This window comes from Strix aluco, chromosome 2, assembly GCF_031877795.1.
Source record: "Strix aluco isolate bStrAlu1 chromosome 2, bStrAlu1.hap1, whole genome shotgun sequence".
Classification (NCBI taxonomy): Eukaryota; Metazoa; Chordata; class Aves; order Strigiformes; family Strigidae; genus Strix; species Strix aluco.
The window spans coordinates 122,745,149-122,761,383 of NC_133932.1; the positions used below are offsets into that span (position 1 = coordinate 122,745,149).

Sequence of the window (16,235 nt, forward strand, 5' to 3'; positions counted from 1 at the left end):
ACAGGAAGAAGACATTCAGGTTGTACATTTTGGGTCCATGCTAATGTATTACCTTTTCAGAATTAGTGTGATCGCTACCAATACTCCTCTGAAAAGTCCCAAAGTTTCTGAATTGCTGTTGAGATCATCTTATTCACCTGGGTGTCCATGGTTTGGTGGATACATTAGCTAACACTCCTATGTAGGATACATTTCCTTTTTCTTTTTTACGTAAGCAGTTGGTGCAAACTCCATCTCTTTAAAAATTAGTTGTCAAGTATTTTCTTCTTTATAGGGAGACAGTATCTATTTATCTCAATTTTCCATAAAGGTGGGTTGAGGGAGCTATTCTGTTTGGGAAAAGGAGGGAGAAGATTACTGCTTCAGATAGCACTGGCTGCATCCATTTCAAATTCCTTTGGTTTGGAAAAAGCGACAGAATTAGGCCAGAAGAAAAAACGGGAAGGGCCAAAAAGCGCAAAAAAATTTCAGTTATAATGTGTAGACTATTCATTTGTTGTGAAGGAGAAGAGATGAAGTCCTAGCTTTTTCTGTCCGTCAGTGAGTAACTGAGATTATCTCAGCTGGTAACACAGCAAAATTCACCCTGAGTCTGATGTTTATGAACTCTCTCCCCCAGACAGCCATGAACTTAAAAGCTGTTATTCACACAAATGCCACAAAATAACGAAAGTCAGATCCAGCTGGAGAGCAACTGCTCTCAGCCAATTTCAACAGCACCAGTGTCATAGGGACCATCCCACCAGCGGGAGTTAGTTGGTGGCTTCTCCAAACGCACCAAGCCCAATCTCTCAGCCCACATTTCTTTTCAGATGGTCCTAAAGCTATACAGATATCTTAAAAAAAATATTTCCTTTGCCCAGATATAGCACTGCCACAGAAGACCAGTTTGGGGACTGGGGGGTGGAATCCCCGTTGTTAGTGGATTTAATGGGTTAATCCCATTGGCACAGGATCTTTAAGCTGTGTGGGTTTCCAAGGAGTTTCTCGGGCAAGGATGCTGGGGCCTGAGCAGTGACTCACTCTTGGGACAAGAGATCCCAGGCTCTTATATATAATCCCCTATGTTTTGGGGGGGGTCTCTGCTGAGAGGACCACAATGCATGGAGGGCTGTTGGAGTATCTGGCACCCTGGCAGGGACACGGATGGTTCAAAGCAGATTGGCACTGTAGCATTCGGATTACTTTTCAATTCTTCCTAGATCTTTTAACACAAAGGTGGAATTTTCACTGCAAAGGGAAGGTTAAAAACGTGGAAGTATTCATCAAGCAAAACTGGATTCAGTTTGTTGGAGGTCCTGTAGGCAGATCTGTGATTTACTTTAGGCTGGAAGCAACATTTAGAGCTCCCTGTCACGGCTCTTAATTATGTTGTGCAGAGCTCCAAGCTTATTTAAAATTGTAGCATTCAAGTGTAATTTGCGTGTTTAGGATCAGGGTGATTCACTCAGCCACACAAAAACCCGTGGCCTGCACTGGCAGGGGGACAGCTCGAGATCTGCTGAGAGGGGGCTCTGCTGGTATCAACTTGAGCTCTTCTCTTACATTATTTAAAGCCAAAAACAAGCAGCAATTTGAAAGTAATAGATGTAAATTAATTACTACTATAAATCAGGGGAAAAAAAAATCCAGCTAAATGGAGAAATCGCTTTTAGAGGATGCACCTCCTACTGGCCCCTCAACTGTGCTTCAAAGTAAGTTTTTTTTTTCCCCAGACAGAAAAATAAAATAGGACCTAAACCAACAATTGCTTTATTAATTTGCAATTTACAGCATAGCAACAGCTATCCAAGGATGCTGGATTAGCTGGCTCTATGTTTGCTTTTATCTATCCACCTTCTGGAAGGATGCACTTATTTCAGTGTTCCTTAAGTTTTAACTATGGTCATGCTTTGATAATTGAACTACACCCTGGGAATGGGATTTATACATATTTCTGACACCTGGCCATCACACCCTCCACTAAAGAATCATGTCAAAGGTAACGTCATGATTTTTTTGTAAATGACGTAGAGACTCCACATACCTACTGAATGGATGAATCAAGCAATTTACCTTTCAGCAAAAACATTTTAAGGTAGCTTTACAGGATCAGTAAAATTTGTGGGAAATAACAAATGAATGACTGTGCTCTCATTGACGTAATTGTACTGGGCATGACTGCATGCTTACTTACACCTTTGCAACCATTTTTTTTTGGTACTGAGACTGACTACAGATTTCTGTTTCCCTTGTTTCACTAGACAGAATAGCATTAACAGGTTTATGCTGAACAACAAATGCATTTGAAGAACATTCCAGGGAGAATTTTCCAGGGTCTGAGCTACCTGTGACAATTCATTTCTACATTTGTGATTTGACTTAGTAGCATTTTGCTCCCGTCTTTCATAGAAAAAGCTGTGCAGTATCTAAAGCACCAGAGTCTAGGCACCCTCTGGTACAAACAAGGGATACCAGGCTTCCCAGGGCAGTTTTCTGGCGTGCCAGAGTTTTGTGGCAGATGCAAGCCTTGCCAAGCCTACGAAGGTAACACTGTTGATGAGCTAGGCTCCAAGAGAAGACACTTGAAATACCTCTGGAGAACAGCAGGCCGAGTGCACCTTGGCTCCCAAGGAAGCCTTTCTGTGCCAGGTTTTCACACTTTCTGGAAAAATTTGGGTAGTTCTAAACCCTGCATTTTTTCTTGTGGATGCCTTTCAAGAATGACTTGTTAGCATGCAAGGGAAAGAAACCTTGAAATTACTTGATAAAGCAAGTTATCTTCATTGGGTCAAATTAGCTATGCCCATTTCACAGGTGAGGCATGTGAAGGGAAAAGGTTTGCCTGAAGTCTGTGCTCTATTACAGTTCAGGTTTGGCTTGTGATCCTGTGCGATACCCCTACCCATCCACTCACGAGTGACTGCTTCACTAGTCAGAAGTATCAAATTACTGGTTTTGCTGTGTTGCTTTCCATGTAGTGCAAACTAGAAAAGCTTGCTTGTATAAAATGACTATATTTTTAATCCCTTCTTTTCAATATCAAGGAATCAAGAGAAGCGGTGCATTTTGTAGATCAGGCATCTTGATTGCTGGCGTTAGGTGCAGGCTGGGTATCACACAGTTAATAACCTCAGAAAGATGGTGTGTTGTCTTCTGTGCAAGAGGGAAGCACCGGTGTGCTAAGGAGTTCTCCGCTAACTGGACTCAAATACTGCTTGAAGTGAACAAAGTGTTCCTATCCCTCTGTCCAAAAATAGAAGAGGGAGAGACAGTAATTCTTCAGGCATTTGCCAAAATGATAAGGGGGATGAACAGAAACCACTCCCAGCTCCAAAGCTCTAGTTTAAGCTCACCAAAGTGCTGCTTAACCTACTCCAGTGCTGACATTGCTGATCCCAAACTCCCAAAAGTCCCACTCCTTCAATGGGGGGCAGAGAGAAGCACCAATGTTATCTTGTCTGCATTTTAAAATAAAATCATTTGAGGGGGGAAAAAAAAAAAATGCTAGTGAACTTCTGAAGGAAATGACAAACTCTTTGATGGTATTACCTAAATTGGCATGCCTGGGCTTGAAACCACCTCTTGCATGTTGTTCGCTGTACATTTAGTTCACTAAAGTACATCTTCAGGGAGGGGCTGTCTCCTGAAAGCTTCAAGCTATATTGCTTCCTGTCTCCCTAATCAGCTGTGCAACAGGGTAAATTTAGAAACAAAGGCAGCACAGGAGCGCTGGCAAATAGGTTTAGTGCACATTAAAACCTGTTTTGGAAAAGTCAGAACAGGTCGTGCATGTCTCCAGCTCAGGCAGAACTGGCAGGCTCTGAGCAAAATAATAAATGACTTGCATGCATTTAGCACCTTTCATCCTGAGAGAGCCTGAAGTATTTTACATAATAGGAGTTATCACCTACCCACCCATGAAACAGGCACCTGTGGAAGGCAGGCTGCACAAGCCAGATTGGGCACAAGTGTTTTAGAGGCAAGTGAAGATTATCATCTCCTCTTTTCAAACGTGCAGAGGAATTTAGGTGGGCACATGAATTAGCCAGGTTGGAATTTAGCCAGGAAAACAGCATATGAAATAGTCCTTGCTTGGCAATAAGTACAGTGAATTACTTAATGACCCTGAGCCAAACGCAGAGCATTTCATCTTAACTTACTGAAAGTGCTGCAGAGTCCCAAACAGGTTTATATTCCAGAAAATTCTCTTTCAAGTCTCATGAGGCTTGTTTATCCAAGGGCAGAATTGCAAACAGAAGAAAGTCAACTACAAGAAAGACCATCCTCAGTAGGAAAAAGGGGAAAAAAGATATCATAAAGAGAAAGTTTTGAGGTGAAGGGGGTGGGAAATATGCCACTCCCTTAAGGGAAATATATACCAGTAAACAAATGATGTATAAGTCTGCAGGCCATCATTTTTACCACACTGCTCTGCACCGGAGAACGTGCAAAAGACTGTTCATTACAAAAGACCACACACTTCTGCTGGATTTTTTCCCCTCTTACCCAGTTTGATGCTTTTGTTTTTGCCAAGACTGGTATCCGGGCTTAGCTTCAAGCTCATCAGTAGTTCCCTTAGAGTTTCAGCCAAAAATACATCTTTTCCACAAAGGCTGGATGATTTTCAGGATGATTTTAGTTCTCCACAGGAGGTTTTTCTCCTACCAAGTGGGAGCTGTGCTCAATCTATTGTATCTCGGCCACACTGAAACTCAACTAGCTGTGTTAATTCACAGACAAATTGAACACATGCAGTACATTTAGTTAGAAGGCAGATAGCACGAAAGCACCCTATACCACAGTGGAAACATTTTGTCCAGTTTATTAAAGCAGTTGAGCTTAATTAAAGCATGTGAATATTTTCAACAGAAGAAAAGAGCAGGTACTAAAGGACTTCTTAAGCAGAGAAAGAACTAATGTTTGGAAACAACTGGACAAATTTAAGTAGCAAGTAAGTATTTTTTTTTTTTCCATTTTTACACCATCAGTGTGATCATCCATTGTAAGGAACTGCCAAAGTGGCAGAGTCAAAACTACAGCTGAGGTGTTTACCTTAGCTAACAACAAATTACAGGAGCAACAGGGGTTACTAGTTGAACCAAAGATGCATTTTCTAACCTAGTGCTTGAACTCTAACAGTGGCCCCAGTTCTTTGAGATGGTGCCTGGCAGTGGACTTCAGAGGTCAGCGAGACTGCCCAGCCACCCCGAGGCTGGGTCAGCTCTATCCCATTTCTGAGAGATGCTTGTCTAACTTGTTCTTTGAGTTCTCCCATGATAATGCTACTACAGCCTCCTCAGGCACCCCAACAAGGCACCCAGAAGAGTAAAAGAAGGTTTTCCTAACCTGAAGTTTACCTTACTGCAATCTAACTAATGACTTCTTGTCCTGTGCTCTACAGATAATAGATTCATAGTAGCAGTTCCTTTTTACTTGAAGATAATTTTTAACCATTTAATCTGCTTTTCTCTAGATAAACGGCCCAACTACTGTAATCTTCCTCTCTCACATTTTCCTCATCATCACTACTCTCCTCTGGACCATCTTCAGTCCATGTCTTTCATCAAATACTGTACCCAAAAGGCTGACCAGCACTCCAGCTGCTCACTGATACGAACGAGCATAGAACTGCTTTGTGACTGTTGCATTGCATTTGTGCATCTCATGAGAGCATATGCATTTTTATAACAGCAAAAAATTGACAGATAAATCAATTTTGTGATGTTCTCCTGAGTCACAAAAGCAATTTTATCTGCTGAGCTACCAGGTCCTAATCTTCAATTCTTGTAGCTGACTAGTTTTGAGTACATACTTGGGTATCTGGCTTTATTGGTTTGCCTCCATTTTTTCTCCAAACACTTCACTGCCTGATCTTGTCTTACAGCACACTTGAAGCCACTCCAAATTTTGTGTATTTCTAAATACAATTCACAAATACATGCAAAAGTATTGATACATATAAATGCATAAAATGCAAACATCCTGAGATCTGAGTATTTGAATAACACGGAAATTATATCATACATTTTTACAGATGACATAATGGAAAAAAGACAAAAAGAAAAGCCTAAGAGAGTGGCCACTGGAGTCAGTGCTAGAAGCAGTTAGAGCACTCAGTTTGCCTATTATGGGGTATAAAAATCTCCTCTTTGTTCCAATAGCAGACTAGGTCCTATGCAAGCACAGCACACAATCCAAAGGGCTGATTCAAAACCTAAGGTCGAAGACTTCTGACTTCAAAAGCACCCTGAATCAGGTTCAAATGCCTAGACATCAGCTTGCCATCTTACATTTCAGTGCTACTGTTCTACCAAAGAAATACCCAGCAACAAAAGTCATAGCACAGAAATAGTTATACTCAAGTGTGGAATAAATCCACATTTTTTAAAACAGTCTAGGCCCACCCATGGAGGCAGCTTAAATCTTCAAAAACAAAAGAAACCCCAGCAACTGTCATGGGATCTTGGGTATGGGGAAGTAATCCAAAAACATCTTAACCTCTATTAAAAAAGAGTAACTCAAGCAAGTAGCACAGTATGTGCCATCAGTGGAACACGGCACTCAGTTGTATTAGGCACCCATTAGGGCTTTAATCCCTACCATGAGTAAATATTTTGCTCCATAATGTACCAGTTCTCTATCTCCTTAGCCACATATACACATCTCTTTGTGTATGCACATATATGACTATGCAGTTACAGAATGTGCATACACTAAGATCCATAGCATGGATTATGTAGTAAACTTGAAGGTAAACTTCAGTGTAGACAAATCTTACCTGAAGCCAACTTCCCTTCTGTCCCAGCCAAAAGGCAACAGATGCACTCTCACAGGAGGGGAGTGACTGGCATCCCATCTTCTCTTCCCCACCCCTTTGGTTTTGGGGGTCTTTGTGTTCAAGGTGCCTTTAAGTCCCAAAAGCTAAACTAACTTACATATGGCGTGCTATGACTGCTTGAGACTGGTTTCTCTAGAGGCAGCACAGCTGAATAACATGTGCATTCACATTCTCTCTCGTTATTAATTTTGGTTTTCTGACTAAAATGCTCCTACATCACACCTAAAAACCTGAAGGTTTTAAAAAAAGCAACAACCATGCAGACTTTATAACAGGGATGGCACTTTTATTGGATTTTTTTTTTCCTTACGAGCCTAGAACAAATATCACAATGCTCGTGAGAATCTGAGTTATCTTCAGGCAGGAAATTAGTGTTTATATATAGAGTATCTATATATAGATACACACACAAATGCATGCAGCATTACTCTATGTGTATGTATGTATAATGATGCAAGATTTTTTCCCCCTCACACTCATTATTAATCAATGCACTTTTACACCTAAAAGATGACTTTGTTTTCCCAGAAAGAAGACTGGATAAAGCCTAACAGGAAAGCTGAATCTGAAAAGTAACCAAAACCCTAGGCACTTAGGCACAAAAGTTTTCAGAGAAGGAAGAACTGGTGCACATTAATCTGTCAGTGGTAACTGTGTACCCTTGTCTTTCACCAAATACAAGGTAATTCAACTTAACTGGTGACCAGCAGAGGAGGGCTGACTTGAATCAGCTCACTCTTCCTACCGTGTCCACATGTCAGTGAAAACTATCATTTGATATGCGGTAACATATTACCTTTCTGTAATGTATTTGTGGGCTTAAGCTAGTAGAATCAGATGTATGCCTTATACTACGTTGCAAAAATTATACCCTACATGGTGATCCCTCCGAGTAAAAGACCTCCAAAATAGTACGGTTTGCGAATGAATTAATAGGAAGCACTTAAGTAATGCTTTACCCTCAAAGCATTTTGCAAACATTAACATTTCAGCGCTCCCAGGACACAAGTAAAACCATGGCACACAGCTTTCCTGGGAAATGGTAAAATGCCTCACTTAAAGGCTAAGCAGAAAGTCAGATGTGCCACTACAAGGTGGGAGTCCTCTTTATCCAGAGCAATGTGTACCCAGCTAGAGTGTACCTGACAGCATTTTAAAAAACATCTTTATCTTTTGTTTCAGTTGTCACCAATGCACTCACATCAACAACATGGTCATCTGTTAGATGTTAGTGACATTAAAAATAAAATGCAAACAAATGCGAAGCCAGTTGCCACAAATAGACAAGTCCACCAGATGTCTTCACTTCATTGGAAGTGAGACATTTCTAAGAGCAACTAAGAAACTCTGGCCTCATACAGCAGTACAGGTCTGCTTTCTTCCTATTTTCATGAACCTCACCAGACTTCATTATTTTCAAGGTGATGATAAAGCAAAATCCACATATCACAACAGTAAACTTCACCAGCAGAGATCACAGTTGTAAGGAACCTAAGCCATACTGCAATCATGGATTTGCATGTAAAACCAGCTTATATTCTGAGCCATGGCTAGTATACAGATGAGAGGAACTTGGATACTGATATTAGTGTTTGGGAGACATGTTCTCTAGCATTCTTGTCACTAAGCTGCAAAAAGAAATTTCTGTTTCTCGGTGATCTATTGGTGCTTATCATATTCAGATTAATTCTTAGAGGCATCTATATCCATATAAAGATTACCAGTCCTGAAAGGCTGTTTACAGGAGTAAAGACATTTAAAAGTAGAGTCATGTCTTAACTGAAAAACAAAAATTAAACAAAAGGAAGTCACACAGTTTTCCATACTGGTGTATATAAATCTAAACCCCAGGGCTTTAAAGCAGTTGTGTTGTTAGAATCACCTGTGGGCAGGAATGAAGGGGGTGGCAGGTGCAGGCTGCAGCAGAGCTTTAACAAGTCCAGCAGTTGTCATCTTTTGTAGGCACCAGAACTTTTCTCAGCAGCAGTCCAACTCTCTCCTGTACTTTCGAAAGCATAAGGCTGCCACACAGGCTTTGCTTTTGCTAGCAACTTCTTGGACTACACTGACATCCATAGCCCCTTGCAGCCTGCAAACCACAGGCTGAAGGCCACTGGCCTAACCAGAAGGCATCTGCAGTTTCAGAGAAGTGTGGGTCTGGGATTTTGTCATACACACACATAACTAATATCTCGTTTCAACTGTAGACTTTGAAAGTCCAGAATTACAGCTGAACCTCTCAGAGGCCTCCGGGTCACACTCTTCAACAGCGGATGATGGGTATGAAAGGATTATATCGCTTGGTGAAGTCTGAAAAGGGTCACTTGTCAGTCAAGAGAGCTGAGACAATTGTATTTGCATGCCTAACAATGAAACTATGAGTGAAAGACTGAATAAAACTGTCAGCTTTAAAAAAATCACTGTTACATCAGGTTGAAGTGCTGGTTAGGAGCCCTCCAGCAGGAACAGTGGCACTGGCACAGGGAGGACTCTGTGCCCCTGCTATGACAACTGGCTGCAGAAATCAAAGCAATGGAATATGAAAGCTGGAACTTTTCCAGTCTCTCGGAAGTCAAACTAGAACAGGGATTCACCATCATTCAAAAAAATCACGCTTGCCAATAACCATCCTGTAACAGTAGTGGGGCAGCATGTTTGGTGTCAGACTGTAATTTCTGCATTACATTATAACTTTAAACAGGATGACACCTGAATTCTGGAGAGGAGGAACTCTGCTCTCCTTTGGGGATGAAGAGCACCTAGCACTACAGTCTTCAGGTGTTAGGCAAGCAAAACTCACAGATGGTAAATAAGATAAATAATTTAAAACACGCTAGAGTACTCAGAAAAAACATATGGGACAAGGAGAAAGTGGGTAAATATAAATAATTTAAAACACACTAGAGTACTCAGAAATAACATATATGGGAGAAGGAAGAAGGGCATTTCAGGTGAGATCTGACATACCATTTTTATGGAACTCTATTTTGTTGTTGCATAACATTGAAGAATAAGCCGCTTGGGCTGCTCCTGACTCCCCCCTCCCCACCCCCCCCCACCCCCCCTTTTTTTTAAATCACTTGCTAATAAAAAGACAGGAAAATCCAGTAAAATTACTTTGCCTCTCATGTTCTAATACATGTCAGTTTAATACATAAAATACTATCATCAGAGTGACCAATCTCATTTCCATATAGAGAAAATACCAGTCAGTAACAGCCTACATCAGCATTTCATTGTTACAACCTCTACATTAGAGAGAGGAGTATGTCAGGAAAAGTAAAAATCATGTTTTCCACAAAAAACATTAGTCAGCTTTGTCAGATGTATTGGTATTTAGGTTTCTCATTCAACATGCTTCCTCAATCCCTTTTCTTTCGAGTAAAACATACTGGCTTTTTAAAGAGACATTAAGTACTGGATACGGTAGTTGGTACAAAGCTCTACCCTATATTCTAAAGACAATTTGGTTCTTCAGTTAGTGTTGGTTTTACCATTTCACGTCAACCAAGATTTCTCGTGCTGTACAGATGTCTTCCTCTTTTGATGACATCTAAATTTAGAGGGTGTGGATAACTATAGTTAGCAATAATGAGCGGTGACGACAAGGGGCAAGAAGAACACCTTTACTCTTCAACAGGAAGGAACATCTAAACTATGGATGCTGATATGGTAAATAGAATTGATGGTCCCAGTTTATCTCCGAATGAACCTCCAGAACAGGAGGTGCTAGACAGATCATAGCCCTATCTCCAATAATTATTTTGTTAATGATGCTAGGTGATAAACACTTTTTTTGCTGATAACTTGCACGTTAGCATAGGGAAGACTGAAAGCTTCCTTGGAAGCATATTATATCTGGCTTTATGAAACCAATACTTTTTATTTTTAACTAAGTGTTGAAAATATTACAAAAAGAATTGCCAAGTGAGCCTGGAACACCTGGACCAGATATCCTGCTTTGCTCTAATACAGTCTATTTAGGGCTGCCTGCAGAACTACTGCAATGTGTCACCACCTTCTAAATGGAAGAGAGTGATATCAGCAAATAAAATCGGTGTCTTGTCAATGCCCCAGCACTGGTTTTCTACTCCCAGGTGCAAGGATTGATGTTAGGTTTAAATTTAAAGGATCTGAGTGACTAAACCTAGTTACGAACTCATGAGTAAAAGACACTGGTAGAAGCATTGAGCCCTGGACCTTTAACTAAGAAAATACACAACTGCACTGAATTTCAGAGAGTTGAGGCATTTCAGTGCTGAATAGTAGTAACTCTGGAACTGCTAAAACGCAAATAGTGTATCACTTCAGCCATCACAAATTGCGTGACATTAAAAAAAACCACCTTTCACAATTTCTGTTTTACAGAAGGTCAAAATTAATGAATCCTGTCAAGATTTTTTAAACTAAAATCTTCAGACACTTTCAAGGTATGTCATTACATATTTCACAATTCATAAGTCAAAACTTGGAAATGAAAATAGTGTGCCTTTATTGATAGTCTGCCACAAATTACTGTATAAACTCAGAATTAGCCAAAAATGTATCTGCTACGTGGGAAGATCCTGAACATTGCAAGCATATCTGCAAAAAGTGGATGCTTTCTCACAGTAGATAACAGACACTCTGTTATCAGCTCTCACTACAGTGCCATATGCAATTAAAGTATTGTTTTACACAGACTGTATGAGGCTCAGTCACTGTCTCTTCATTATTGCAAACACACAGAGACGTATACTTTAATGTTAAGCCTTCACTGACTTCAGTGGGACTCCTCTGTCTCTTAGGTGAGCTTGTACACAACGTTTGCAGGTCTGGAGTTTATGACTACAAAAGCAGTGACAAGGGGGACAAGAACAGACATACTACAACAGGAATTCCAACAATTCAATGCATCCATCTTACTGAAGGAAATCAGTATCTTTACATACTATTGAATGTTAAAAACAAACAAAGATGTTTAAGCACAAAGTATATATTTATACCAAATAAAACAACTGAAAAAGTATTACATAAAGAAAAATAATGTAACAGAACGTACTTAAGTACCTAACTTACAGTCATGCTCATATCTAAAAGTAACATTGGTAACTAATATATATAATTTTGACAAGGGTGCATTTAAGAGGTCTCTAACATACAACATTCTAAATGTGGAGAGTATTTTTTCCAAGATACAGAAAACAAATTATTTTACACAGGCACACCTGTTAATTTGTATAAAAACATGCTTGTAAGTGAAAAGGTCACTTTAGTACTAATTTACCAGATGTGTGAAAGCTATGTAGTGTTAATCATGTTGAAATCGTCTCTTCTCCTTTTGCATTGGTGAGCGCCAACACTGAATGGTACAATATTTGATCCATATGGTTTACTGACACTGCAACCTCTTTCCAAGCAGTAGCCCTGCCCAGGTGTTGAACAGCACAGTACTGTACAGCCCCATCTGTCTGCATGTAGTGTATTTATAACTAAAAGCTATTACAATTATTACAATGATTTCTGTTTCAATATATACATCAGTATAAAATACTACCCAAAACACTTTCGCATTTCAAACAATTTTAACCACTTCATCAAAAAATGCATTTGCAGAATTAAAAAAAAAAAATCCAAATTAATGTTGATTGCCAACAGTACAGCATCTCTATGGTATGTTTCCTAATAAATGAGAGAACGGAAATGTATTAAAATCAATTAAAATAAGTATCACAAAACATAATTAATGTTAGAGCAGTTCAAGGATTCCCAGTTTGTCAGTATCTACCCTAAGCAGTGCTACCCAAATACAGTATAAGCCATTTAGTGTTTCTACAATGAGAGAAAACATTCAAATATTAAAGCTGTGACAAACACACAAAAGCAAGGAAAGAAAATCTGATCTGTACTCATCCCTGTTGTAGAAAGGTACGGCATGTCAGGAGTTTGCACTCAGTGCATCGTATGTGCTATTATACCTGGACACAACTGTGGAAGACAACTGATATGGAATCAACTCTGAATTTCCTTGCTGTTGTGGTTTTATGTCAGACCATTCAAGTTATAACAAAACTTAGTGTCTTTTTTTCCTGAAGGGAAGAAGAGAGAAGAATTGTAAAAATGCTACTAAAATCCCTATCTTGGACACAATATACTGCTTTAGGAGCTACTGTGTCATTGCACAATATAAGTGGCCTATTAATCACTGAATTATTGGTGTAGCAGAATATATTTGTCATTGTGGATGTCTTTTGAAAATTGTTATTTTAAAACCTGCCTGTATCCCATAACAAGCCACAAACAATTTTGTGTATTTCAAACACTAATATCCTTATGTAAAGTAGTAAATGTCCATTTATAGTGGTAAATTTCAAATCTCTGCCTCTGAGGCTTCAGTTTTTAAAATGAGACTTGGTTCAGAGTTTTCATTCTTTACATTATCCTAAACCAGAACTATTTCTGAAGCTTAAAAAAATCCAAATGATAATAATAATATGGGTTTTTTTGTTTTGCTTTGCTGATTCATTCCTAACTTGAAAAATAATCAATGTCTTTAAAAAAACACAAAACAAAAAAACCCAAAAAATCTCTCCCCAGGAGAAGTCCCTGCTAGCTGAGATTTTTTTTTTCAAACCCAAGTTTCACGCTTACAGTATCTTTATAGTCATGTTATACACCCTTGAAAATAAAGGCTCATGCTGAGAATGGTGACAGGCCCTTAACTATAGAGGTGTTAACTGGTGACACTATTTTTCATCAGAAAAAAAACAAAAGCCCCACAAAACTTCATAGCTTATACTGAAAGTTTGATTCATGCTCATTTTGTTCATTTAAAAATACTCTTTGGAAACTGTGTCAACTCCTGCAGACAACTTAGTGATACATCTTTTCCTGTTAAAATAAAGATAATTCATATTCACCTCTACCCCATGCTAAGCTCTACTACTAATATACACTTCATTACCTGCTCATGTCACCGTCTAACACGTATCTTTACATTCTTCTACATATAGTGTCCAGGGCTTATTTTTCACCGAACAGAATTTGATAATTATTACACGTAGGAGTTTTTCTTGAGGATTTCTTTTTTGGTGTTCTAGCCTTTTCATTGCAACTTAGAGTGATATTAATAGTTCACTTTTTCCATGCTAACTTAAGAGAAACTTTTAATAAAGTTTTTTCCCATTAAGGATTTTTAAATCTAAACTTGCTTAGATATCAAAACTGAAAACCAGAAGAGAGATTAGATGCATCTGTAATTTAAAATGGTTTCTGCTACTTTAAAATGCATTTAAAAATTGTACATACAACACTTAGAATTCTAACTTTTACATTGCTGCAATCAGATTCTAATTCAAAATCTTGCAAATAAACATGAAAAATAAGCCACTGGTCATGAATTCTAATGATTACATTCAAAGCTAGCCTTTAAAAAAATAAAAAAGTTACAGGCACAACATACTGGTTTATGTACTCACTAGCTTATCAGGCTACAATAGGCATGTTTTAAGTATAAAAAAGCAGACAATTCAGATTTAAATAAGACTATGTGAAATCAGAAAAAACCCTTAGATTTCACTATTTTAAAAAAAAGAACACCTATAATTACTTCCCATCCTACAGCTACAGTTAAACCAACTAACAAAAATAATAAAACTATTTTTGACAAACAAGTTAGGCTAGAATATGTGGCAACAATCAAAGTTCATATATGTTTCTATGTAAAATGACTCATGATTTACTATAACATAAAATATGAACAAGAGCACTTTGTGACTAGTGAAAGAGCTACTAGTAGAAACACTTAATGCCAAACAGTCTTCAGCCCTCCTTTAAGTCATATCTCCAAATCAGTATTGACTTCTTTTGACCAGATACATCATTTTTGGCTTGTCACCCCAGTATGTCATGTTTTACCACTTGCCACAGGCAGCAGGAGACAACTAGCTGAGCAAACTACAAGCAGTGACATGCAGAAATTAACTTTCAAATCTGAGTACTTAGATAAAATGATAATGCAAGCGCACACTAGGACAAAAGGAATGGCATTCGTCATCCAAATAGGCTCATCATCCCTCCCCACCCCCCTTGAACAGTAGTTGCAACAGCAATAGAAAAAGATCAAGAAGATGTCTGTTCTTCAGAGTCAACTGTGGAAAAAGGTCAGCAATATATAACAGCAGCGATGGACAAGGAAGAGCAAAACGAAAGAATCTTGTTGATTATTTGTTCATTTACTTTTTCTGAACACAAGCCAAAGTGTGCCACACTGGCTTGTTCTGAACTTCAGATACAGATGTCCTATTCTCCTTAGATCCTTCACAGATTTAGAATTCAGTCTCCCTGAGGCCCCTATAACCAAGTAAGAAAACTCTCTTTATCTAGCTTGGTGGCTGCCAAGACAGATTCCATGTCATTAAGGATGTCAGAGCTCAAAGCCTCTTGCAGACTTGGCATCAGTTCTTCTCCTTCTATATTCATCCCATCTCCTTCCAGTGTCCCAAGGTCCACATTTGTCCCTGGAATGGCTTCAAGGTAGTCTGGGAAACGGTTCTGATGGGACGGTATGTTACTTTGGCTGATACTGTCACCTAGTTATAACACAAAGCAAGAGGGATATTAAATACACTGGAAGTACCAAACCCACAATTTATCAGGACAACTGGTTAGAGGTTAATCCTGTATCTCTTGCATCACACAAGCAACATGATTCATAGAAATCTATCACAAAAAAAAAAAAGATGACTCGACTGCATGTAGATGTACAAAGAACATGCCTTTGTTTCAACATTTTCACCTACTGACCCAAATCTCTACAGATCTTTGATGTCATTTAGCATATTTTAACTTTTGCACTTAAGGGAAAAAGACAAATACTGTTTTGGAGCAGTATTAGCAACACTGGATGAGGTACTATTCTTAGCTCTGAACAAACAATATTCCTTAAAAAAGCAAATGGACACTCAAATTCCATATAACAACAGTATTGATACTACTTATGAGCAATCCCCCATCCTCCCAATATAGAGTTGATTACAAGTATGTTTTTCACAAATCTAACTATAATATTTCTATTACAGAAACAGAAGAAGGTAGAAAAACAATGTGAAAAGTATCACAGCTTCTCAGACTTGTTTGTTTTCATTGCAAATGGACACAAGTATATTTGGAAAACATGCATTAAGGGATGTACACAAAAACAGACCTGTATCCATCTCATCAACACTGTTCAGGAAGTCATCGGGGGTTCTGGGTACACTATAACTGCTCATGCTAAGTCCACTATCTGTGCTTTCATCTCTGGAGTGATATGTTCCACTGTAACAGAAGAAAGGGAACAAAAAATGAGGGTAGAGTACTGAAGAAATTAAAATATAAGCTTGTTTTTGAACCAATTCAAGGTCTTTGAAAACGTGTCACGAGAAATGCTCTATTC

The 16,235-nt window shown here is 38.8% G+C and overlaps 1 protein-coding gene across 8 annotated transcripts in view; it reads right to left on the reverse strand.

Annotated features, from left to right (window-relative positions):
* Positions 1-11,288: 11,288 nt before the first annotated feature.
* The window catches only part of YAP1 (Yes1 associated transcriptional regulator), a 98,517-nt gene continuing 93,570 nt past the window's right edge, over positions 11,289-16,235 (reverse strand). For all 8 annotated transcript variants that reach the window (XM_074816198.1, XM_074816196.1, XM_074816197.1 and 5 more), the window contains 2 exons: positions 16,005-16,117; positions 11,289-15,390 (listed from right to left, as the gene is read on the reverse strand). In XM_074816198.1, coding sequence (XP_074672299.1) covers positions 15,152-15,390; positions 16,005-16,117 — 352 coding nt within the window. In that variant the 3' untranslated portion in view covers positions 11,289-15,151. The remainder of the gene's footprint in view (positions 15,391-16,004; positions 16,118-16,235) is intronic.